This window comes from Phocoena sinus, chromosome 5 (assembly GCF_008692025.1).
Source record: "Phocoena sinus isolate mPhoSin1 chromosome 5, mPhoSin1.pri, whole genome shotgun sequence".
NCBI lineage: Eukaryota > Metazoa > Chordata > Mammalia > Artiodactyla > Phocoenidae > Phocoena > Phocoena sinus.
In genome coordinates, this window is record NC_045767.1 from 118,340,041 (window position 1) to 118,365,878 (window position 25,838).

At 33.6% G+C, this 25,838-nt stretch overlaps 1 protein-coding gene across 3 annotated transcripts in view; it reads left to right on the top strand.

Moving 5' to 3' along the window:
- CLGN (calmegin) overlaps positions 1-25,219 on the top strand; it is a 45,895-nt gene extending 20,676 nt beyond the window's left edge. For 2 of the 3 annotated variants that reach the window (XM_032633431.1, XM_032633432.1), the window contains 10 exons: positions 3,129-3,210; positions 4,646-4,838; positions 7,783-7,972; positions 15,708-15,821; positions 15,946-16,096; positions 17,608-17,823; positions 18,976-19,101; positions 19,325-19,484; positions 21,023-21,123; positions 22,937-25,219. In XM_032633431.1, coding sequence (XP_032489322.1) covers positions 3,129-3,210; positions 4,646-4,838; positions 7,783-7,972; positions 15,708-15,821; positions 15,946-16,096; positions 17,608-17,823; positions 18,976-19,101; positions 19,325-19,484; positions 21,023-21,123; positions 22,937-23,017 — 1,414 coding nt within the window. In that variant the 3' untranslated portion in view covers positions 23,018-25,219. The remainder of the gene's footprint in view (positions 1-3,128; positions 3,211-4,645; positions 4,839-7,782; positions 7,973-15,707; positions 15,822-15,945; positions 16,097-17,607; positions 17,824-18,975; positions 19,102-19,324; positions 19,485-21,022; positions 21,124-22,936) is intronic. The other variant, XM_032633433.1, reaches the window with a different exon arrangement.
- The last annotated feature ends 619 nt before the right edge of the window (positions 25,220-25,838 follow it).

Genomic DNA, 25,838 nt, shown 5'->3' on the forward strand with positions numbered 1-25,838 from the left:
CAGCCAAAAATAAATAAATGAATAAATAAATTTATTAAAAAAAAAAAAAAAAAAAAAACAGTTTTATTGTCATGTTGTTTGCATGTGTAACTGTCGTAAAATCCAGTGTAAATTCCTCAAGCTGTTTCACCTATACTGGTGTAAAACCAAAATAGGTGTGTACAAATACAATTACAAAACCAATGATATTAAAAACAAAGAAAAGGAAATGTAGAAATGTTACTTTCTACCTTAGAATATTGGGCTGTCCAAAGTTAATTACAGTGTAAGGAAATACCATTAACTCTAAACGTAACACTCCAGAACCACTTCAGTTTTTTGTTAACATGTTAAATATATTCCTATGTGGTGTAACTAAAATGCCATTTTGTATTTTAGAAATTTAAAACAATATGGCATTTGGTATAATTGGGCTAATTTTTCAGCTGTGATGCTTTGGCTTAGTTGCACTGTTATTTCAATAAATTTAAAATATCAAATAATGTCAAAGAGTATACAACCATTTAAACAAATGAAAAATATTGTTATAAGTACTTATTGGGATTAATATTTGAGCTTGATATATGTGTCATTATTCAGAGTTTGGAGTTTCTTTTTTCTTGAAAATTTGAAAGTAATCTTTTTATTCTGTTGAAGTTAGGTGAATATAATATCATTCTCTATTTTAATCCTTTGTGGCTTAACTGAAAGGGTAACGGAAAATAATATAAAGTTTAACTTCTCCAGAGTAAAATGAATCAAATTTGGTATTTTCAGGAAGTATAAATCACTGCCAGGCAAGCAAGTGAAAGATAGCTTGCAAGATTAGAAGCAAAGATAATAAGTCTAAAAACATTATTAAAGCAGTTGTGAAATTATTATTCTGAAAAAAGAAAAGGAGAATCAAGAAGAATGGAATAGCAGTGTTTGATATGCTTGAAAACAGTTCAAAGAAGGATAGTGAATATTTGTTATTCTTAATTTTGATGAAATGAGATAAATAAAAAATTTTATATTAACTACTATAAATACTATAGATTTATGACATAACTTTACTCTAAAGCTGCTTTTTCCAAATTGTGTACATACTAATATGCATTATGTGGTCATATAAGTTTTAGAAACTAAGAATATCTGAACCTTAAAGATAAGGAAGCATATTTGCCCATTAAAGACTTTGAGAAGTTCTCTGTACGAAAACCTGTTTTTAACTTGAATATTGTGTTTCCCAAACATAATTGACCACAGAAGTTTTTTACCCCCTTAGCAATAATTACTATTTCATGGGACAGTTTAGAAAATGCTACTCTAAAGAAAATAGGGTTAACATATATTCTGCATTTGTCCTCATTTTTCCTGTGATCTAATAAGATTAGCAGCAGTGAAGCTCTATGACATACATTTCACTGATCCTCAAATCCATTGTGAACTATTTATACTAGGCACAAGTTAATGATTTGAAAAATCTGGAAGTTTGCAGCATATGAAATAGACATAGTGATCGAGTCTAGGCATACTAAGACAGCAGAGCTGTCTTAACATTTATAGAGACAATTTACACAATTGTTCTCTCTAGTTCTTTTCACAGAACCCTTTTTCCTTGGATCACCTATGCTAAAACTATATCTCTTTTTATTTTATTTTACTTAGAGTAGCAAATATTTACCTTTAGTTCACATTATGCACCATTTCTTTTACTTTGTACTCTTCAAAGACATGTTTCATGAAAAAAAAGTTTATCAGCTACTGCTTAAAAGTATTGATAAGGCTTTGAGGAAACAAAGTATTTAAAAACTGAAAAAGAACAAAACAAAACTTTTCTTCTGATCATAACAGAAGCTAACATTTTTGAGCATTTATTGGCCCATTACTGTGCATGACAACTTCTAATCATCATAACAGTCCTTTGAGGTGTAGGTATGGGCAATATTCCCACGTTACAGATGAGCAAATAGAGACTAGAGCTTCAGTAATGTGCCTTTAGCCAAGGTATTACCAGAATCCAGAAAAAATCTCAGGTCTTCCTGACTCAGAAGTACTTGCTTGTAACCACTGTTGCAGATATCTTGAGAAATAAAGCAGAGTAGAAAGTAGGGAGGGGAAATCACCATAATCTCCAGCAACTCAGAGATGATCACTTAAAAGTTTACTGTATTTTCTCTATTGCTTTTCTATACAAAATACATATACTAATTGGGTTCAAACTGTCAAAGTTTTGTATGCTTTTTTTTTTTTTTACTTTGTCTCTAAACTTTCTTCAGAAACACTTTAAACTATAGTCCTTCATTAAAATTATCACTGTGTCCTGTTACTCCTCTAGTTTTCATCTCTTTTTGCTTTAATTCATTAAACCAAATCATAACTTTTTTGGTTTTCACTGTTTTTCAGTTTGATAACCGGTTTGTTACATGTAATTCATCAATTTACTAAAAATCTCTTCTAAATAATGTTCAGTAAGACTGTCATTGCCTAAATAAGACAAAACAACAACAGAACTATTGCTGAGAATTAGAGTCTTGTAAATCTGTGAAGAGACTGCCATGTCAGTTCACTCTTTTAGCTGTTACACTGTGTTTCCCCTATCTCCTGGCTGTTAAGATCTGGAATATTCCAGGTTATTGACTGAGATTATGAAATCTCTTTGCTGGTGGTATTTAATTAAATGTACAACTTATTTAACATGGTTTCAGTGTAGCTGAACTAAAAGACAAATTAGCAGCAGACTGGATATCTAGGATCATTAGCAATTTCTTAGAAATTTATGCTGTAGCCATGACCCCCAAAGTCTTTGTTTTTAGTTTATAAAGACTATATATAGTACGTACCTTATTTTAATTTGAAGTTTCCTGTTAAAAGTTTTAGTCAAAGTATTTTATTCTTAATTCAACAGTTTTGATAAACAAATTATTTCAACAAATTGGTTGGCTTTTGTATAGTTGATTATAATCATTCTATTTTTAATATTTTAAGGATGTGCACAGAAAAGTCATTTCTGCTTGTTCCCTATAGGTTGTGGATATACTTTGTATGAGCTTTCTGGTAATGTAAAATGTTTGTGTCTAAATGAATTGAGAGTAATACGTTAGATTTTGAAGAACAGTTAGTAATTTTTATTTATCAGCAGTATGATTCTTTTTCCCTTCATTTAGATATGAAGTAAATTTTCAAGATGGTATTGATTGTGGAGGTGCATACATTAAACTCCTAGCAGACACTGATGGTTTGAATCTGGTATGATATTTTAATGTTTAAGAAAACCTTATTAAAGTTAATAAGTATTTTTAAGGAACAATTGACACAACTGAAAGTTTCATTTTCAACTGAAATCGAAAATAACTTTGAAAATTTTTACCCACCACGAGTTTATATAGCTTTTACAGTGCGCCTTCAAGTTTCATACACAGCTTTGTTACTTGATGGCATCAGTTTTGTAATCATTAGCCACATAAAAATGTTTGCTGTGTCTATAAATAAAAAATAACCTGGTGCTTATAAATGTCACTAAAAGATCAGCTTACAGTTATTTTCTTTACAAAATAATAATCACAGGAGAAGTAAGATAACAGAGCAAAGCAGTAAAACACAATGGCCAAAGAACCAAATTAAAAAGGTGGGCCAGTTCAGGAATTGGCAGTCTGCAAAAATTTACTAAGTTAAAAATGTTTTCATAGTGAAGCAGGTTACGTTAGGACCATTTGAGGTTTGGAGACATTTCTTATAGCATCCTCCTACAGGAGGCTATGTCAGGATTTCTGCATATAACAAAAATAAGATAAATGAGACATTAATGAGATATTTGTCAGAATGCGTGGCTATGAAACAGATTAAAGGATTCATTTACTGTTATTAGGATTGGGTAAAGGGGAAGCCATTTGTAGTAGATGGTGAAACACTTAGGTATTGTGAGGTGATGATCACCTGAAGGTACAATGGCAATAATAAAGTCAAATACCAAGTATTTGTCTAAGCACTTTATCTAATTAATTCAGTTAATCCTCAGAGAAACCTTATAAGGTACGTACTATTGTATCTTCATCAGAGGTAATGAAATAGAACCACAGGGAGATTAAGAAATTTGCTCAGGGCCACACACAGCTGGTTTAAAGGCAACAGTAGGATTTGAACTCCAGATCCCATGCTCTTAACCAGTGTCCATGCCAAATGAAGAGAAATGACCAATAATGAAATGGGGAGCATGTTGCAGTGTCTGCTTTTGACAGACACAGTCTGTCAAATCAAGAGTCTGAATCTCTTCTTCACATTGTGCTAAGGGGTGCCATTTTCTGGTGTCTTACTGAATAGTAGTAATGGCTAAGTAGGCACTGTAGTCTTAAGTCACAGAATGCTTTTCTCTGTGCTTAATTTTCTTAATAAAATATTAATAATACAGATCTATATAGAGTAACTAAAACATTATGATATTGCTAGGGTGGTTTCAGCTTCTCTCCTACATCTTGAGGATGGAAGTAATGTGTGCACTTAAAAAACTATTTTGAAATAAAATTTGTTGTGTTTTCCACATCCTTTATTGTCAATTATGTCAACTAATTCTTTGGTGAATTAGCATTTGATACATTTTTGTGAACTCTACCCAGTGGGGTAGAATAGAGAAATCCATTAAATACTCTAATTCTGGACTAATCCCAATACTCATCTCTCTTTGAAGGAAAACTTTTATGATAAAACATCCTATACCATTATGTTTGGACCAGATAAATGTGGAGAAGATTATAAACTTCATTTTATCTTCAGACATAAACATCCCCAAACTGGAGTTTTTGAAGAGAAGCATGCCAAACCTCCAGATGTAGACCTTAAAAAGTTCTTTACAGACAGGAAGACTCATCTTTATACCCTTGGTATGTCCTTTTAATTCATTCATTAATTCAAAGATATTTGCTGACTACCAATGTTTTCATGGCAAGTGCTTCGGGAGAAACACAGGTCCTTCTGTTAAGGGCTTATCTTTTTAGGAGAATAAGACACACATACTTATAGCACAGGTAGAAAGTAAAGTGTCGTATGAGGTACAATTAAGAGCTCAAAAACAATATTACTTTCAGTTTGGAAACTTGGAGAAAACCTAGTGAAGGCGGTTATATTTGATTTAGTCTTGAAGTGTAGATATAATGTGGAAGATAGGAGAGGAAAGGGATATTTTAGGCACCCTGACATTATGGTGCTGAAAGAATAGAAAACTGGAGAAAAAGGTTAAAGAGGAGGAAGCCCTTAATATTAGACTTTATTCTACAGGCATTTGTCATTGTTGGGTCCTGCCTTGTGGTAGTTGTGGGAAAACTTTGAAAGGGAAAGCATTGAGCGACCATCTATTAACATACTTAGCTTTACTTTTGTAACTAGGAGTTTGTGTATATATTGACTAGGAGGAACACTACATGGGATTCTTTCTCCTCTTCCCAAGAACATACAATTATAGAGGTTTGTTCTGCCCATGATTACTTAAAATCACAGCATGTCAGAACCTAACAGGACAACTCCATCCAAGACTAAGGTATTTCAGTTTTCTTTCCAAAAACTGCAGTTACAGAAACATTCATTTTGTCTGCCAACACAGGGAACAACTTTATTTTTAATATCAGTATTGATATCAAAGACCTTTTTCTGAAATTGGAAAATAGTACTAGACATTTTGGGGAGCATAAAGTAAACTGTAGAAATATAGAGATAATGAGAAATTATAACTAGAAAAAATGAATTTTAATTAGACTTTGTATAAACCTGGTCAAAAGCACTTTGGTAGTGTAATCAAAGGCCACAATTCCACTTTCAGGAATTTATCCAAAGAAAATAATCCAGAAGAAAGAAAATGACCTATGCGTAAAAATATACTGTAAATTGGAAGCAACCCAAATGTTACAGTAGTGGTTTTCTTTCTATACAATACAAAATGATAACTATGAAAATATTTAGCAACAAGGAAGAGACGTTTATAATATTAAAATTGGGAAAGAAAACGAGATTCAAACTGGAGGCACATCCTGATGGCCACTAGACATATTATGCAAACAAAAAGAAAAAGTCTAGAAAAAACTAATTTTTATTAATCACCTGATGGTACCATGCTCTATGCTAGACACTTTGTTTACAACCGTCCTGTGAGGTGAGCAGTTTCTCTCTATTTTGCCTTAATTAAGGTTAAGTAACTTGCCCTAGGAAACAAAAGTAATTGGTTAAGACTGGAATTAAAACTCAAGTCTGACTCTTAAAACATTTGCTTTTCTTACTACTGTACACAAAAACTTTGTTGTGCTAGGATTATCGAGTGGCTATTTTCTTTTTAAAAAAAACTTTCTGTAATGCTACTATATTTTTATAACATTATCTTGTAGTTGTTCTAAGAACCTTACAGGGTCCCTTAAAAGACTTTATAATCCAATGTCTTTTGTTTTAGATTCATTTAGAACATTGAATACAGTTTTCTAAATGGAAAGGTTTTCTGGCTAAAGATTTTGGGCAAAGATGTCTTTTCACATATGTGTAATTGTCATGTGCTTTTCTGATTTACTATAATTTTGAAACATTTCAGATGCAAAATTTATTCAGAAAATAGTCTTTTCAGGATTTTTCTTGAGAAATGTCTTTTTTTTTTATTAGAAAGGGTCTAGCACGTTTTTGCATTTAAGATCTTATTCTCAGTTCTGCTTCAATCTTGACTTTTTTCCTTTGTGTAGTAGTATAGTTTTATAATCTCAGCTGTAATAGAAGACGAAATGGTGGAGAAAAAGAGAAGGGAGAAAATACTGAGTGTTCATTTACATTATTTGAGTTTGTATATAAATTGCAATGTTTGATTTTGATATAAATAATTTGGCATTGTTGTGACTGAAACCTTTGGAGATTATTACTTCAGCATTGCTTTTACAGAAAGTGGTAGCCCATTTACCTAGTTAAGTCAGGATCATCCTGACACTTATTGACAGCTCCTACTTCCTTAACTTACTAAAAGCAAATGTTAAGCAGCTACTTTCGTCTACAGTTCTTTCCAAAGATATAAATTATACTCAGTGACTCCCCACCCCATGTTTACAGAAGGGAGAAAGAGCTTTTATTTTGTCATTACAATGATAAGGGAGTCCTTTATGAAACTTTTGGCTTAGGGACTTTTAAAGAGCTAGAATTTACCTCAAAACAAACGTACTAAAGTGTGAGGTTGAATATTTTCAATCATCCTTAAGACATTTTTCACTATAGTGCATGAATCAATAAATTTGAAATGCCAATGAGCTTTATAGATTTCTAGGAAATCATAAGAATGTATCAGTGTTAAATTCCTGATTTTGGTGCCTAGATTTGGGTTATATAGGAGAATGTCCTTGTTTATAGGAAATATACATTAAAACATTCAGGGATGATACGGATGAGGTCAGTAATTTACTCTCAAGTAATTCAAGAAAAAATAAAGTTCTTTATAGCATACTTGCAACTTTTAAAGTTTGAAGTCGTTTCAAAAAATTATTTTAAAGTAGTGAAGATTGGGTTGTATTCTGTAACTATGAAAGAGTGAAGCTGACTGGTCATGAGAGTCCTAAGCTGAGTTAGCTATTGGGTATTTTTTATTTGAGAAGTAATGGAGTGTTTTATTAAATTATTACTTAAAATTTTATCTTTGGTTTTAGAAAGCATTATGTCTAGTGATTTCAGTGTATTTTGATTTAATATGTTGGTAATTCCTCTATTGTGGTTGAGAGAAAATTTTACCCATGAAGTTCAGGGTAGAAGATTATCTTTAACATGTCATGTCTGTCAATATGATAAGTGTAATATGTTTAAATTGGTCTTTAGTGTTGAATCCAGATGACACATTTGAAGTATTAATTGATCAGATAGTTGTAAACAAAGGAAACCTACTAGAGGATGTGGTTCCTCCCATCAATCCTCCCAAGGAAATTGAAGATCCCAGTGATAAAAAACCTGATGATTGGGATGAAAGAGCAAAAATCCCTGATCCTTCTGCTGTCAAACCAGAAGACTGGTAAGCAAAGAATTCAGTAGCAAAGCGTTCTTTGGCATAAAGTAGCGTGTGTTTAAGTGAAGTTTACAACCAATGAAGCTTATTCTTTTAAACATCAGTACTACTTATTTTGACTATTTTGGGTGAAATACTTCTCTAAAACGGATTTTGCAGTCCCCTGCCTCTTAATTTTCATTTTAATTAATATTTTAATTTTGTTGCCCTTTTCAATATAGTATTTGTATTTTGTATGTTTTCAATGCTGTGGGGGAAAAAATTCCATGAATCTAAAACCCCAACACTTTAATTTCAATTCCCAGTTTGATCTTTATCATGTATGTGTGTGCATACTTTACATAGTTGTGGTGTTTTCAGTTAATGATTAGTTGGCTTAAAAAGCCATATTCTCAGCATCTTATATAGGATTTACTCATACCAGTTTGCTTACCCATAAAATGTTCACTAGCTGAGTATTTGTGTGTTTTCCATTCTACAGGATTATGAATATTTTCCTTAAAAGAAATGTATTCAGTTCCAGATTACCTATAGCCTGAATTCAGATGGTGAGGGATAGTTTTATATCTCTACATTTAACTGAGATATTCTTTGTCCTTCAAATATGTTTTGTAATTTCTCCCTAAAATCTTGTTACCTTTGTTCCTAAGAACGTTTTTTTTTTTCCTGCTGACAGTTAACTCTTAATTATGGTTTTGCTAAGTAAATTATCTGTCTTTATGTATTTAACCCACCCTATTGGTTATCTATTGCTGTGTAACAAATTACCAAAAAACTGAAGACAACAAACATGAACTCACCCAGTTCCTGAGAGGCAGGAATCTGGGAGTGGCTAGCTCCCCAGTTCTGGCTCAGACTCTCCTGAGGTTGCAGTCGAGCTGCCAGTAAGAGCTGCCTGCATCTGAAGGCTTGACTTGGGCAGCTGGAGGATCCACTTCCCACTGGCTTCTTGTAGCCTTTGTCAGGAAGTTTCAGTTCCCTGCCACCTAGGCCTCTCCTTAGGTCAGCTCATGACATGGCAGGTGGCTCCCCTGGAGGGAGTGATCCAAGAGGGAGAGAGCACAACCACAGAAATTGCAGTGCCTTTTATAACCTAGTCTCAAAAGTGACATGCCATCACTTCAGCTGCGTTCTGTTTGTCACACAGACCAACCCTAGTACAGGTGGGAGGGGACTACATAAAGGTAGATGTACTAAGTATGAGTAAAAAAAGTTTTATTCTTAGTTTACTAAGAGTTTTTTTTGTCCATGATTGGGTGTTGTATTTTGTTAAACACGTTTTGTGCATCTATTGAGATGACCACGTGGTTTTTCTCCTTTATTTTCTTAGTGTGGTGAATTATATTGATTGATTTTCTAATGTTGACTAACCTTGCAATCTCCTTGGTCAACAAGTATTGTCCTTTTGATGTTTGCTGGATTCTGATTGCATGGTTTTTTTTCTGTCAGATTTATTGAAGTATAATTTTCATACAGTTAAATCCATTTATTTTAGATATACAGTTCTATGAATTTGGAAAAATATATACAGTGATGTAACCACTACCGCAGTCGTGATGTAGAATATTTCCGTCATTCCCCAAAGGCCTGTATATCCTTTTGTAATCAATTCCCTCCTTCCACATTTAACCTCTGGAAACTACTGATGTGATTTCTGTCCCTTATAGCTTTGCCTTTTCCAGAATATCTAAGATGGAATTATACAGTATATAACTTCTGTTTCTGATTTCTTTCACTCTGAATGATGCTTTCTGAGATTTATCTGTATTTTTTCTTGTATCAGTAATTTGTTTTGTTTTATTGCTGAGTAGTGTACCATTGTAGGGATGTATCATAATTTGTTTGTCCATTCACATATTGATGGAAGTTTTGGTTGTTTCCAGTTTGGGGCAATTATGAATAGAGCTGTTACAAACATTTGTGGTCAGGGCTTTGTATAGACATAATTTTTCCTTTTTCTTTAGTAAATGCCTAGGAGTATGATTGTACGATAAGTGTGTGTTTAAATTTGTAAGAAACTGCCAAACTTTTCCAAAGGGCTATACCATTTTGCATTCCCACCATTATGTAAGAGTTCCAGATGTTATACATTAACAGCATTTGGTGTTATCTGTTTTTTTAACTGAGATATAATTGACATATAATATTGTAATAGTTTACGTGTACAACATAATGATTTGATATATGTATATATTGCAAAATGATCACTACAGTAAGTTTAGTTAACATCCATCGCTTCACATAGTTAACAGCTTTTTTCTTGTTTTGAGAACTTTTAAGATTCACTCTTCTTAACTTTCAAATGTATGATATAATGTGGTGAATTGTAGTCACCACGCGTACCTTACATCCCCAGGACTTATTTATCTTATAACTGGAAGTTTGTACCTTTTGACCTTTTGGTATTATCTGTTTTTGTTTTTCTGTTTTTCTTTGAATATTCTAAAAGGTTTGTAGTGGTATCTAATTGTAGTTTTGATTTACATTTCCCTAGTGACTAATCCTTAATCTCCCCAATTTTCATTTACTTGCCATTCATATCAGTTTCTTTGGAGAAGTATCTTTTCAATTTTTTCCCCTGCTTTATTTGTGTTATTTTTTTATATTCAGTTATGAGAGTTCTTTATATTCTGGATACAGGTGTTGTGTCAGTGTTCTAGTTCTGTATAACAAATTACCCCAAAATTAAGTGGCTTAAAACAACATTTGTTATCTCTCAGTTTCTTGTGATTCAGGATTCTGACTGCAGCTTAGTGGGTCCTTTGGCCCTGGGTCTTTCAGTTGCAATTAAGATGTCAGCTGGCGCTATAGTCATCTAAAGGCTCAAGGAGGAGCTAATCCAGTTTCAGTTTCACTCAAGTGGGCATTGGCAGGATTCAGTCTCTCAAGGGACTGAATTGTTGTTGGACTGAGGGGCTCGGTTCCTGGCTGGGTGTTGGCCAGAGTCATCCCTTGGTTCCTTGCAATCTAGGCCTCACCACAGAGTATCTCACAACATGGTAGCTGTCTTCAACGGAAGCAAGGGAGAGGGGAAGGGAGGGGAGAAGACAGTGCGAAGAAGATGGAGGTTACAGTCTGTACTGGGTTAACACTGTCCTCCAAAATTCCATGTCTACCCAGAACCTGTAATTGTGACTTTATTTGGAATTAGGACCTTTGCATCTGTAATCAAGTTAAGATGAAGTAATACTGGATTAGGGTGGGCCCTAAATCTAGTACTACCGGTGTCCTTGTAAGAAGAGGGAAATTTGGACACAGACACACAGGGAGAACACGATGTGACAACTGAGGCAGAAATTGCAGTGATGCATCTACAAGACAGGGAATGCCAAGGGTCATCAGTGGCCACCAGAAGCAAGGAAGAAACAAGGAAATATCCTGTCCTGGAGCCTCCAGAGAGAGCATGGTCCTGCCCAAAACTTTGATTTCAAATTTCTAGTCTCCAGAATTGTGAGATAATACATTTCTGTCACTTTAAGCCACCCAGATTGTGGTGTTTTGTCACAGCAGCCTAGGAAAACTAACATACAGTCTTTTATAACTTAATCTTGGAAGTAGCATACCATTACTAATTTCTGTTCATTAATAGCACATTATTAGGTCCCACCCACACTCAAGGAGAGGGGACTTCACATGGACATGAATACCAGGAGGCAGGATCATTGGAAAACAATTTCAGAAGCTGCCTACCTCAGTCTGAGATTGCCAGTGCCAGAGTCCCTGAGGTGAGGACCCGGTTGGGTGGCACCCAGATTTCGCAGTACAGACACCGCAGTAATAAATGTTACTTTAAGCCACTAAGTTTTGTGGTAATTTGTTATGCAGCAATAGTCAATTAATATAGATATGCAGTATGCAATATTTCCTTTCACTCTGGGGCTTGTCTTAATTTTCGTAACAGAGAGCAGAATTTTTAAATTTTTATGAAGTCCGGTTTGTCAATATTTGTCTTTGATGCTTCATGCTTTTTACATCTTACTAAGATAAGATGTCTTTGCCTAAATGTGACAAAGAATTTCTTTTGTTTTCTAGACAAATAGTTTTGACTAAAACTCTGTTCCGAGTTAATTGTTCTATGTAGTGTGAGGTATAAATCAAGATTAATTTTCAAAAATATGGGTGTCTAATTGTTCCAGCATCTCTTATCATCCATTTAATGTCTGTAATGAGCTGTACTGATGTCCCCTCTTTCTTTTCTGATATGGCAGTTAGTGTTTTTTCTTGATGTGTCTAGCTGAGGGTTTATCAATTTTATTGAGCTTTTTGGAGGACCAGCTTTTGTTTTAGTTTTTTCCCTTCCATTGGCCTTCTTTGTATTTCATTATTGCCTTCCTCTTCTTACTTTGGACTTAATTTGCTTCTCTTTTCTACCTTATTAAGGTAGAAAATAATTTTCGATAGAAGCAGCTGTAAAATTTCTCTAAGCACTGTTTTAACTAAGTTCCACAAATATATATTCAGTTCATACTGTTATATAATTTCCCTAGTGATTTTTTCTTTGAATCATGTATTTTTAAATGTGTTGCTTTGTTGTCAATTATTTATGGATTTTCCAGATATGGTTTTCATTTTAACTCCCAAGTTAATTCTCTTGTGGTCAGAAAACATTCACAAACATCAATTACATCAGCATTGTTCAAAAGCTTTTATATTCTTAATGGTTTTCAGTCTGTTCTCTTACTGAGAGAAGAGAACTAAAATCTTCAACTATGATTGTGGATTTGTCTTTATCTCCTTTGAGTTCTTTTAGTTTTTGCTTCAAGTATTTTGAAGATCTGTTACTAGATCAATTCACAGTATTTCATGACCTCTTGAGGAACTGACCTTTTTATTATTATAAAATGTCCTTCTTTATAAACTCTTATAATACTCTCTGACTTGAAGTCTACTTGGTCTGATATTAAATCAGCACTCCAATTTTCTTTTAAGTCATGTTTCCATTGAATATTATTTTCCATTATTTACCTGTAACCTGTATATGCCTTTATTTTTCAGGTGATTTTCTTGTAGGCAACTACATTTGGGTCTTGCCTTTTAATTTGAGTGTTTTAAACCATCTACATTTAATGCACTTATTGCTGTGGTTGGGTGTAAACCTACCATCTCACTACTTGTTTTTTCTTTGTCCCATATATTCTGTGGCTTTTTATAAAATGTTTTTCCTGGCTTTTTTCGGATTGAGTTATATTTTATTTGAGTCTTCTATTTTTTCTTCTCTATTGGCTTTTTGGCTTTTCATCTGTAGTTGGTTGTTTTGCCGGTTGCTCTAGGGTTTGCAATATGTATCTTAAACCTATTTCAGTCTACTCTCAAATAGTGTTATGCCACTTCATGTCTAAGTTAATCATATGAGAGTCTTATATTTTCTCCCGTACATCCTTCATGCTATTAGCATACATTTCCTTCTTTATATACTGTGAAGGCCATGCATATTTATTCTTCAATCAGTCTCTTTTTATCGGACAGTTATGAGGGGAAAAGTTCTTTTATTTACCCACATATTTACCATTTCTGGTACTCTCCTTCTTTTGTGTAGATAGAAATTCCTGTCTGTTATTGTTTTCCTTCTGCATGATAAACTTGTCTTAATACATTGTAGTACATACCTGTTGTCATTGCATTCTCCTAAATTATTTGTCTGAAAATCTCTTTATTCTGCCTTCATTTTTGAAGGATTTTTCACTGTGGGGTTATAGGTTGATAGTTATTTTGCAACAGCCATTCCTTATCGTGAGGCTCACACTGATTCTGATGAGAAGTCAGTTGTTATTCTCAACCTTGTTCTCCTTTACCTAATATGTCATTTTTTTCTATTTGGTTTTAAGATTTATTTTCACTGTTACTGGTTTTCAATAGTTTGATTTTTTGTTGTGCCTTGATGTCATTTGTTTGTGTGTGTGTGTGTGTGTGTGTGTGTGTGTGTGTGTGTGTGTGTGTGTGTATTTGCCTTGCTTTGGATTCTTTGAGCTTTTTGAAATGTGGGTTTATAGTTTGTATCACATTTGGGTAACATTTGGCCATTATTTCCTTAAATATTTATATATGGCTCCCCATCTCTTTTTTGGGATACCACTTAAATGTGTGTTAGACTGCTTTACGTTTGTTACACAAGTCGCTGAGAATCTATTCATTTTTTAAAACCAGTTTTTCTCTGTGTACTTCATTTTGGAAAGTGTCTATTACTATTTCTTCAAGTTCTTGTTGTTTGTAAACATTGGGGTTTACCACCTATTCAGATAGAATGTTGCTCCTGGAAAACCAAAAGTGTTAACTTGTTGACTGTCTTTTAGATAAATAGGGGTACTGGTTAGCAGTGAAAATGTCTTTGCCTTAAGGGAAATAGTATAGGGAAGTAACTTGTGCAAGGTAGGAAGAATAGTACTTTTTAAAAAAAATTAATAAGTCACTTATTAGTGTATCACTTCCATGAATTCATGCTATCAGGAAAGGTAGGACTACATCCCTCCATGTGGGCTTTCTAACGTTGCTTCACAGTTGTTTGCCCATAAAGAGTAGGGTTGGGACATGAGAGAAACTGTACAATGAGAGAAACTGTATATACCAACCTCATTCTGATTGGTGAAATGTGTGAGAATTTTTTTTATAAAGTGCTAAAAGAGATGCACCCTTAAATTTTAAACCCCGGTTACTCTGAGCCCTCAGAGACCCTAAGATAACATTAATAACAGGCAAGTACAAGTCTTTACATACATAGATTTGATTATTTCAGTTTGTTACTCAGTCTTTACATATATATTGTTGATTATTTGTTTGTATTCAAGTTTTGTTTGGAAAATCGTAATGTAGCTTCTTATTTAAAATTTTTACTTTTCTGTAAAGATGAAAATTATGTTAGTAATTCTATTCACTACTTACTGTGACTATGTTTATATACTTTAGAATTTACTTTCTAAGTGTTATTTTTTAATGAAAATTTAAAAATTACTAGAATTAAATATGGAGGGTTTTAAAAAAATAATATTGGAGTAGGGAAGACCTTTCCAAATATGACATAAAATTGAAGAATCATAAAGGAAAATGTTAATAAATTTCAACTACATGAAAATAAATGTTTTACATGGCAAAAAAAAACCAAAAAACAAAACCTCACCATGAGCTACATTAAAAAATGCACGAGAAACTGGAAAAAAAATTTACTTCATATAGCTGACAACTGATTTCTTATTAATTTCTAATATATTCCAGGATATTAATTATAGCATTATTCATCATAGTAAGTTTTTGAAAACACTATTCTCAACAATAGATAGATTAAATAAATTATGATATATTCACAAAGTATAAAACTATGCAACTGTTAAGAAGAATGAAGCAGATATATATTTATATAAAACAGAGCTCCTAGAACAGTCTTGACATGTAGTAGTCATCCCATATATGTTTGTTGATGAATGAGTTTTTAAGTGAACAAAAGCAAGGTCTAACATACTCTGTATAGAGTGCTATCATTTGTGTAAAAAAAGTATGTGTGTGTGTGTGTATATATATATATACACACACACATATACACACACATACATATGTGCATGTATGTATAGAACATAACAAGTAATATATATAAAAAAGTGTATAGTAGAAGATTTAGGTGGATGAGAGAGAGGGGAGGTAGTAGGTACAAAGACAGGGTAGGAAATGCCTTTTGGTACCTTATGAATTTTGTAGCGTGCATTTTTAAACTGCTTGAATAGTTAATAATTAGCATAAAATACTGTATTTACAGGGATGAAAGTGAACCTGCCCAAATAGAAGATTCAAGTGTTGTTAAACCTGATGGCTGGCTTGATAATGAACCGAAATTTATTCCAGATCCTAATGCTGAAAAACCCATTGACTGGTAAGCATTCTTCATCTTCAAATATCAATTTCATATGTTTCTTACTTGCTTTTTTGTTACTAGTTTATATGACTGACAGGAGAGACTTGAGGTTACTCCATTTGCTTTGTTCTAATATCCTAAGGAATGAAGACATGGATGGAGAATGGGAGGCACCTCAGATTTCTAATCCGGCATGTCAGATTGGGTGTGGCGAGTGGAGCCCTCCCATGATAGGTAACCCAAAATACAAAGGAGTATGGACACCTCCAATGATAGATAACCCTAACTACCAGGTAATAACCACTTGTTCCAGTCCCATAGTAAACTTTAAAATGTTGTGCTATTTATCTAGTTATTGATAATGTTATGTTAACTTCAGGAAATTTGATTTGTATAATAGTGTGCCTTAGCTATCTTAAGAAGTCAAAGAACATAGTACTCCAACTAATTTATGTTTAAAAAGTGAAACATTCCTTATTTAATTTTCTGGGGGAATAAAATTAAGAACTAAAGATAAGTTACTTTATACTATATTTTTCCTTATACTGATGATCACTTTGGAATAAAATTTTATTTTAGAATTAAATATAAGAAGTGACTTCTGATCAAGAAGACTCAGGTTGCACATTTTAGTAATTAAAGTCTGTGCTTAATTAACATGCTCCTTACTCTCTGGTATTATTAAAATTGAATTTTTTTCCCTAATATGAATCAGATATTTTTTGAGTATACCTAGTTTTGGAGGTAGAAGTCCTTATGTTATCCATTTAACCCTCTAGTTTTATCTAATTATTCATTGACATTTTCTAACATTTATTTTATATATACAGTTATATATTCTTTTTGCTCACTGTAGTTTTTCTTCATAGTATTTATCACAAAATGTCTGTTTTGGTAATTTTTTTAACGTCTATCTCCTTCATTAGATTTTAAACACCATAATGCAGGGACCATGTCTGCCTTGATTACCACTGTATCCTAGCATCTGGCATAGTGCCTGGCACAGAATAGACATATGTGATGGTGGAATAAGTCAGTGAGTGATCATATTGTCCAATTTATTTGATTTGGTTGAGTTTAATCATTCAAGATCTAATGGAACTTCTGTGTTGAATAATTGTTCTGAGATTCAACCGTGGTTGATTATTGATGCCTATCACGAGTATATGTTGAAAGGTGCGGTTCCATTTTTGCCATACAGTGATCTCTGATTTGAACAATTTTAATGATATCTTGTCTTGAATATCTTTACTAAATGTAAAAAAAACCCAACTTGTCTAATATAGTGTCAGTTGTGAAATTTAATTACTCAAGTTTCTGTATTGGATTTTCACTCTGCCTCTTTTTTTTTTTGGCAGTTTACTTATTTATTTTACTTATTTTGGCTGCACTGGGTCTTCATTGTGGCGCTCAGGCTTCTCTAGTTGCAGCGTGCTGGCTCTAGAGCACACGGGCTCAGTAGTTGCACTGTGTGGGCTTAGTTGTGGTATGTGGGATCTTAGTTCACCAGCCAGGGATTGAACCCAGGGCCCCTGCATTGGGAGCACAGAGTCTTAAGCACTGGACAGCCAGGGAAGTCCCCTTTTGCAGAGTTTAAAGTCATTGTTCATAGGGAACATCGTGTTCCGGATAAGAAGAAACAAGATTTTATTTCTAGTGAATTACTAATGAATTAATTATAAGTTAAAGTTTTCTTTTTTCCATTTAGTATTGCTAATTTCATTCAACACCAACTACTTCTTGAGTAACATTTATAATGAAATTATTTTATTTGAAAATGTCTTTAAATTATTTTTTCTCACAGGGTATCTGGAGTCCTCGAAAAATTCCTAATCCAGATTATTTTGAAGACAATCACCCATTTCTTCTGACTTCCTTCTGTGCTCTTGGTTTAGAGCTTTGGTCCATGACCTCTGATATCTACTTTGATAATTTTATTATTTGTTCGGAAAAGGAAGTAGCAGATCGCTGGGCTGCAGATGGTTGGGGAGTGAAAATAATGATAGAAAATGATAATGAGGTATAGTATTTACCATACGGTAATAATAGGATGTGGTCCTGGTTATAGGTTGTACAAATGGCCTTTAAAAAAGGTAAATAAATGTGCAATAATTACTAAATGCTAAAGAAGCATATTTAAATAAATTTATGTAGACAGAGTATTTAGCTTTACCAAATATGATACAGCTTCATTATAAACTAATAATGAATTATATATATGTAAGTCTTCATTTCATTTATTAAATTATGATAGCATAATGGGATTGAGTGCCTTTTGATGGTTATAGAAATGAGACCACTACTACTACTAGAAATGAGACTTAATATCTTTGTCACCTATCAATTTAAGGCCTAAGTGGGAACAGTAATCTAAATATTCTTTATTCATTTTAACTACTTTTCACTTAGAGGAGTATAGAAACTTTTAAAATTTAATATTATTATGTTTCAGTTTTTTTCCCCAAATCTTAACACTACTTAGAAAAGAATAAGCTAAGTATTTCAACACAATGCATCTTGGAGAATCTATCTTTAAAACGAATTACTATAAAGAAAAATGTGTACCTCACATTAGGTCTCTTTGGATATTAGCAAAAACCATCAGAAGAGTAAGTAAAGGTAAAGGGATTCTCATTTGGAAACTCTTTTAACTAAAACATTTGATGATTTTAGATTTTATTTTAGTAAGAGAAACAATTTCCTTCCTGAAGGTTGTGTGTAAAATTTGTTAATAAACAAGAAAAAGAAAACACAATGATTATCAGGTTGATTTTTTTTTTTTTTTTTTTAGTAAGTTTTTTAAATGTACGGGTTGAGTTATCAGAGAGTGTACTTCTAAATGAACCAGATAATACATCCATAAAGAGTAGTTCTATCCTGAAACTTACCAAAAAAGAAAACTGTCCTAATTCTTGCTGGTAGGTTAGCAATATTCACCTATATAGTATAATGTACCTTCTACTACAAAGTGTCAAACAGCAATGCATGCGAATAATTGTTTAAACTTTATGAAGTATAAAATGAGAAAATAAAATATTTTTTATCTTACAAATTCACGATTCCTTAATATAAAACCACCTAGGTGAAATAAGTTTTTTGTTTTTGTAGGCTGTATCTCTGAATGAAGGTTTATAAAATCTTAATTGCCTTTTTATGCTTATTTCTTCTCTAGCCTAGTATATTCAAACAGTTGACGGCAGCTACTGAAGAGCGCCCATGGCTTTGGTTCATTTATCTTGTGATAGCAGTGCTTCCAATAGCATTAATTACTTCATTTTGTTGGCCAAGAAAAGTAAAGGTAAAGAAAATGAATTTTTGTCAACAGTAAAAAAAAAAAAAAAAAAAAAAAATCTCTTAGTGTTTAGGAGTTCTATATTGGAGCAAGTGGCTCTTAAAAGTAATAAACTAGATTGCCTGTGAGTTTCTACTGATAGTTCACTATGATATCACTTATTGCAAAAAATCTTTTTGTAAATAGTGCTTTGCTTTTAGTAAAAATAGCTTGTGTTAAACTGCGACAGAAAAGATATGAAGATGCGGAGTTCAAAAAACTGGACATATGTAAACCACAAACAAAGGGAGCACTAGAGCAAGAAGTAAAGGGAGAGAAAGCAGCCCTGGAGAAACCAGTAGACTTGGAAGAGGAAAAACAGCAAAGTGATGGTGAAATTCTTGAAAAAGGTAGGACGATGACGGTGATTTATAATGGGGACAAAGCTGGGCAAAGCTGACTTAAAATAGTAGATTAAGTGGTAAACACGGGCTGTTGCACTTGTTTATTGTCAGATTTATACCATTTGAATCCCCAAGAAGGCGTGCCTGGCGAAGAGGAGTAACATCCTTGCCTGGGTTGTACCTGAGCAGACACCCAATGTATGACTTTTGTTTTCTAGGAAGAAAGAGGTGTAAAAATTGTTCAGTTGCTTCAGAACCTAGCAACTATGAATTCCGTAAGCCATAGCTTGTTTTTGTTGTTGTTGTTTGATTGGGTTTTTTTTTGTGGTACGCGGGCCTCTCACTGTTGTGGCCTCTCCCGTTGCGGAGCAACAGGCTCCGGCCACGCAGGCTCAGTGGCCGTGGCTCACGGGCGCAGCTGATCCATGGCATGTGGAATCTTCCCGGACTGGGGCACGAACCCGTGTCCCCTGCATCGGCAGGCGGACTCTCAACCACTGCGCCACCAGGGAAGCCCTGCCATAGCTTTTTGCAAAGATTTTTCTCCCCTCCAAGGATGAGATGGGAGGTACAGACCATGGCTTCTGTAGAAGAGTAATCGGTTTAAGGCAGGTGATTGCAGCAACAAAATCCACACCAAGTCTCCCAAGGGCTGTTGTTTATCAGATAATTTATCATGTGGAACGAACAGTTTAATCTCTTGAAAGGATTACTAAATCATACGTCCCCTTGCCACCCTCTACTAAACTCCAGAAGATGTTAGAACTGAATACAGCTGAGGCTTTTTGGTGCCTCTCCAATGTGACTTCCTTATGCACATTGAGGTAGCAATAAAACTATTGATATTTGTCAGGCATCCCAAGCCAGGCTCCAGAATGAGCCCTTTATAACCTAAATTATATCTTGAGCACTGTTTTTTTTTTTTTTTTTTTTTTTTTTTTTTTTTTTTGCGGTACGCGGGCCTCTCACTGTTGTGGCGTCTCCCGTTGCGGAGCCCAGGCTCCGGACGCGCAGGCTCAGCGGCCATGGCTCACGGGCGCAGCCGCTCCGTGGCATGTGGGATCTTCCTGGACTGGGGCATGAACCCATGTCCCCTGCATCGGCAGGCGGACTCTCAACCACTGCGCCACGAGGGAAGCCCCCTTGAGCACTGTTTTTAACTTAATAGTTGATGCAACAGTTGACTTAAAAAACATACTCCCTCAAAACACACATGCACACATGTATATTTACATATATGTGTGTACACACACACACACACACACACACACACACACACACATTCTTTGGTTTTCATTTTACATACAGACTGAGTGCTTTAAAATTCTTTAAACCTGCCCCTTTCCTCAAATATGATGATTTATTTATAAAATGTGATAAAATAAATATTTCTATTTAAATTTTTAAAAATGTCTAATGGAAGAAATTGCTTATAAATATTGGAATTTAAATACATCCCTCCACTTTTATTTAATACTTTTAAGTAGCAAAATTCTAATTCAAGTTTTTGCCTTTAATAAAATCTATTTAATAAAAAATTCTAGAAGAGGAAGGTGAACGTGAGGAAAAGAGTGAAGAAGAAATTGAAATCATAGAAGGACAAGAAGAAGGTAATAAATCAAATAAGTCTGGATCAGAGGATGAGGTAAGCAACTCTTTAACAGAAAATAAACTAGTTTCTATGTATGACTGTTAATCCATAAAAAAATATTTAATAAAAACAATCTGGTTTTTGAAGAATTTTTTGCCATATTTCTCCCATCTTTCTTAAGAGCATACATATTGCTTTAAAATGTATCCTTAAGGAAAGCATGAAAATAATGTAATTTATGTCCTCTTAATGCCTAATGAAACAGTATGAAGTAAGCCTTTGGTTTACAAAATATAAAGAGAGAGCTACGTCTGTAAAAAATGACTTCATTAAAGTGTTTTGTTGAAAGGTGTAATAAGCAGACCATCTGAATATTTTAAAAGTAAGTCTGTTTATTACAAGACAGTTTTCTTTTAGCCATTGTGAAAACGTTCTCACTGTCACAGTTATTTACTGTAACATTTTGAAAGATTGCATTCATTGGGTAGTTGAGTACTATGCCTGGTAATGGTGTTTTTCTCAAATCTTTAATAAACTAGTTTTTCATTAACTTGATATGTCTGCCCCCTTTTCCATCCTGATGTATGATAGAACTTTCCACAGTGCCTTTTTTTATAGTCAGTTATTATGGAATCAGAAGCCATCCAGGTATAATTCAGAGCCCTAGCTTTCTTCTTTCACCTATTATATACCCCCCAAGCCTGTTTTCTCTGCTTCTCTAGCTCTCTAAGAACTGCATAACCCCACCTGCCGGTCACCGTCCCCAGCACTCTCATAGCTTAAAGTTAGGTAGGGTAAAGGTCCGTTATGCCTGGACTGTTGCATGTGATGAGATAAACTTGCTGTTTTGTTTATTTGAAGAAATCTCCCAGATAAACTTCTGTTGTTAGTATTTTAATTGTTTTCTAAAGCTTATTCAGTACATATACCTGGTTACTGGTCTTAACTGCCTAGTGAGTTTTTTTTAAATGGGCTTTGGGGCTCATTATCTAGTATGAATATCTTTATTTAGAGGGAGCTGGGTGAAGATAATTTCTTTCAGAACAGAGTTTTAAGCAGTCCTTGTTTCCCGCCGTCACTCTTTTAATAGTAATATTTGGAATCATTCACTGAATGTGTATTCTAGTTATATTTTGCTTTGTAAAATATTTTGTGTACTTTTAAAAGTATCTAAATTCCATCTTTTCATCTTCTTATATGTTTGCCAGTGAGCTAAAATAAATCAATTTTTATATAATATAACCTTTAGAAATAATTATAACTATTTTGTATAATACCTGCATTATTTTATTGTTATACAAGTTTAATTTATATATAAACAATTATTCTGGAAGGATAGAATTAAAGGAGAGAAAAAGCCCAAACCATAAGTTTAATGTTTCCCTTTCCTCTCTGTTAATTTTTCTCAAAGTGTTAGGTACCAGAAGTTCTGAAAAAGTCTCTGTAAAACCAGCTCAGCAATTCATTACTTACAGAAACATTGTGATGTATAGTTAATGCTTAATATCCCACAATGAAAATATCATGTAACCTTTAATTAACCATGACATTAGATTAAGTTGTAAATCATGAAATAAAATCATGAATTGAGTTATTAGCATTATTCCTTGTCAGATGCATATTTGACAAACAGTTATTCTAAAAATGTAATCATGGCAAAAGATGAACAAATTGAAACATCAATTTATATACATGTTTTTGATCAGTTATTAAGTAAAGGAACATAAAAATAAAGATATGTATGTATATAAACATAAAGATGTTTTGTTAGAAACATGTATTTTAGAGAATAAGAAATACATTATTTACTACTCTCTCCTAGTTGCCCACTGTATGAAAATAAACGTTTTCATATATTTTTCCCTAGATGAGGGAAGCAGATGAGAGCACAGGATCTGGAGATGGGCCAGTAAAGTCAGTACGCAAAAGAAGAGTACGAAAGGAATAACCTGTATTCAAGTATTTTTAATTCCTAAGAGAGAGAGTTGGCATTCTCAAGTGAACTAGACTCAATCTGCACATCCTGTTTCTACTATCTGGCAATGATATTCTTTCAGACATGTATTTTAATCTTATTTTTCAGAAAAAAAAAAAACTTTGAAGTTAACCTGGTCTTTGAATTTAGAATAAAAGAAAAGTGGCACATTACATGTCAAATTTTAAGAGATTAATAGCATTAGAAGTTACACAGTTTTAATAGTTTGGAGAAAGTTTTGGTTTCTACAGAGCAAAATAATATGCAGCAACTTCACTGCTATTGGAAGAATCAGTTATTGGAATTTCCCCTTAAACGGCTATACTACAGTATAACTGGTAGTTCCATAGTATAAATAAGAGTGAGTTCTGTTGTACAGAGCTAAATGCAATAAAGTTTCTGCATGGTTGTTTGTTTCTATCAACAACTGAAAGTGTTGTATGTGACCCACATTTACCTCCTTTGTGTCAAATTATAGTTATGGTCCATTGTTCACGTAAATTATAGAGTCCTTTAAAGAGGTGCTTTGTTGACAGACAAATCAACAAAACTGAAATGTCTATGTGTCATTCATAGAATCACTGGTCAATAGTGCAGCATACTTATATTTGAATACAGAGATAAGAGGTTTATCAAAACGAAATGGTGCACAGATTTTTTTGAAGCTGTTACCGTTGTTTTATGCCAGAATGGCTTACTCTGTTTACAAGATTGCTTATGCCTACATTGCTCTTGAAAATAACATTTAAATATTTTTTCTTCTTTAAATGATACCATCTTTAATAGGTAAATTATTATGGGGGAGTCTTTCTTTTATCTGATCATTAAGAGATTGTAATGGCTAATAGATATCAATCATCATGCTTTGTATTTTTATCTTTTTTCCGACGAAGTCGAATCTATCTTCTGACAAATTCAAATCTATTGTCTCATCTAGCTTCAAAGCTGCCTCTATGGTAGACTATTGCTCCTCTTTTTAAAACACAATTGACCCTTTAACAACAGAGGTTTGAACTGCGTGGGTCCACTTATACACAGATTTTGTTTTCAATTAATTCTATAGAACTACACGGTATGTTGAATCCTCTGATGCAGAATCTGCAGATAAGGATGGTCAACTATGGGACTTGAGCATCTGTGGATTTTGGTATCTGCCACGCGTCCTGGAACCAATCCCCCATGGATACCAAGGAACGACTGTAGGTACCAAAAGTCACAGAAGTACATTATAGTAGAGCTGTATTATTCCATTTAACATATTTAAGAATTTTTCATGTTTGGGTGACAGACCCTTTGGAAGGTGATCTAAATCTTTGAGACCATGGAACTACTTTAATACCAACTATCTAGAGAACGCTATACTAGTTGGGTAATATTTTGGATTCCCTCATGGACATATACATCCCGTCCTTGGGTAAGCCCGCCTCCTGTACATCCCCCTCCCCAGTAGTACATTTAAAGCTTATGTATAAGGAAAAGGAGCCTCTAGCTTCTCCTCTGACATAAAGGAAGCCAAACACAGCCAGTATAGCCACTATTCACTCCTTATTTCAGGGAGTGAACTGAAAATGAAAATAAGTGCTTTATTCCATTGCTGTGTTCTGAACTTTCCATAAATTGGTGGTGGACAATCTTAATATGTAGTTAACCATACTTTGTATTTATTTAATACTGACTAAACTTAACGCATCTTGCAAGGACTCCCTTTCTTGCTTTGTATTTGGAATGTCCAAGTGAACTAGATATACTGAATGATTCTAGATGAGATTGTTTCTGAAAGTAAACTACTACTTCATGAGATAAATCCTTTCTTAACTTTATGGAAAACTTCTTGCCGACAAGTGTCTTATATATGATCATTTTTTTCTAAAGATTATTAAAGCTTTTTTTACTTTCTTGGTTGCAGATTAATTTTAACTTTCACATTTGGTTAAACTCCATGAGCTTGTAGTGGTAAAATCTGAGCAACCAGTTTTTGCCAGTTCACTGCTCCTTCCTGTGGATGTACCATGCCTGATAGGTTTAAATTTGTGTATTAGATCCATGCAGTAGACAAAGCATAGAGTCTTCTTTAATAAGAAATGGCTTTTTCCTTTTACCACCGTAATGTGACTTTATTGTTTAAAACGATTTAAGTTTTATCCTTTCCTCTAATAAAGGAGAAAAATAAATGTATTTTGCCCTTTATTTCAGTTGGCCTTTTTAGAGGCTTTTTAACTTGACCAGGCTAAAGTAACTTCCTTTTCCTTGAACATTTTTTTAAGGTAACCTTGCTTCCATTGGTCATTCCTCTAGGAAGATACATACTGCTAGAACTAGGAGCCTTTTTAAAGTGTCAGTCTACATTTGCAAAACACAGAGGATAAACCTGTTTACGTGTTAAAATTAACCACTAGCAGTGAATATAATGTACCTTGGAAATTTAGAATACTAATTTAGAAAACTAATAGTTTTCAGTGAAAACTATTTAGAATAGTTAAAACATAAATATATTACACTCTAGGTACCTATGAAGCTTTTTTGTTCTCTTTTCAATTGTGGTTCTGTTTTTAACTTCAGCAGGATTTAAAGATGAAATATCATATGGTTAATATTGGATAACTACTTAAATCTCATGTAAAGGATTTATTTAAACATAATAGTAGCATTTTCTACATAAATTCTAATAATCTCTTTCCAAATTATAGCTCTCATTTCCATAGTATGACAGCTGTGAGGAGTTAAGGAAATAAAATTATCCCTAATCCGACAGGTCAGATGAAGCAGGTTGATGGGAGAGAAAATGTATTTTTGA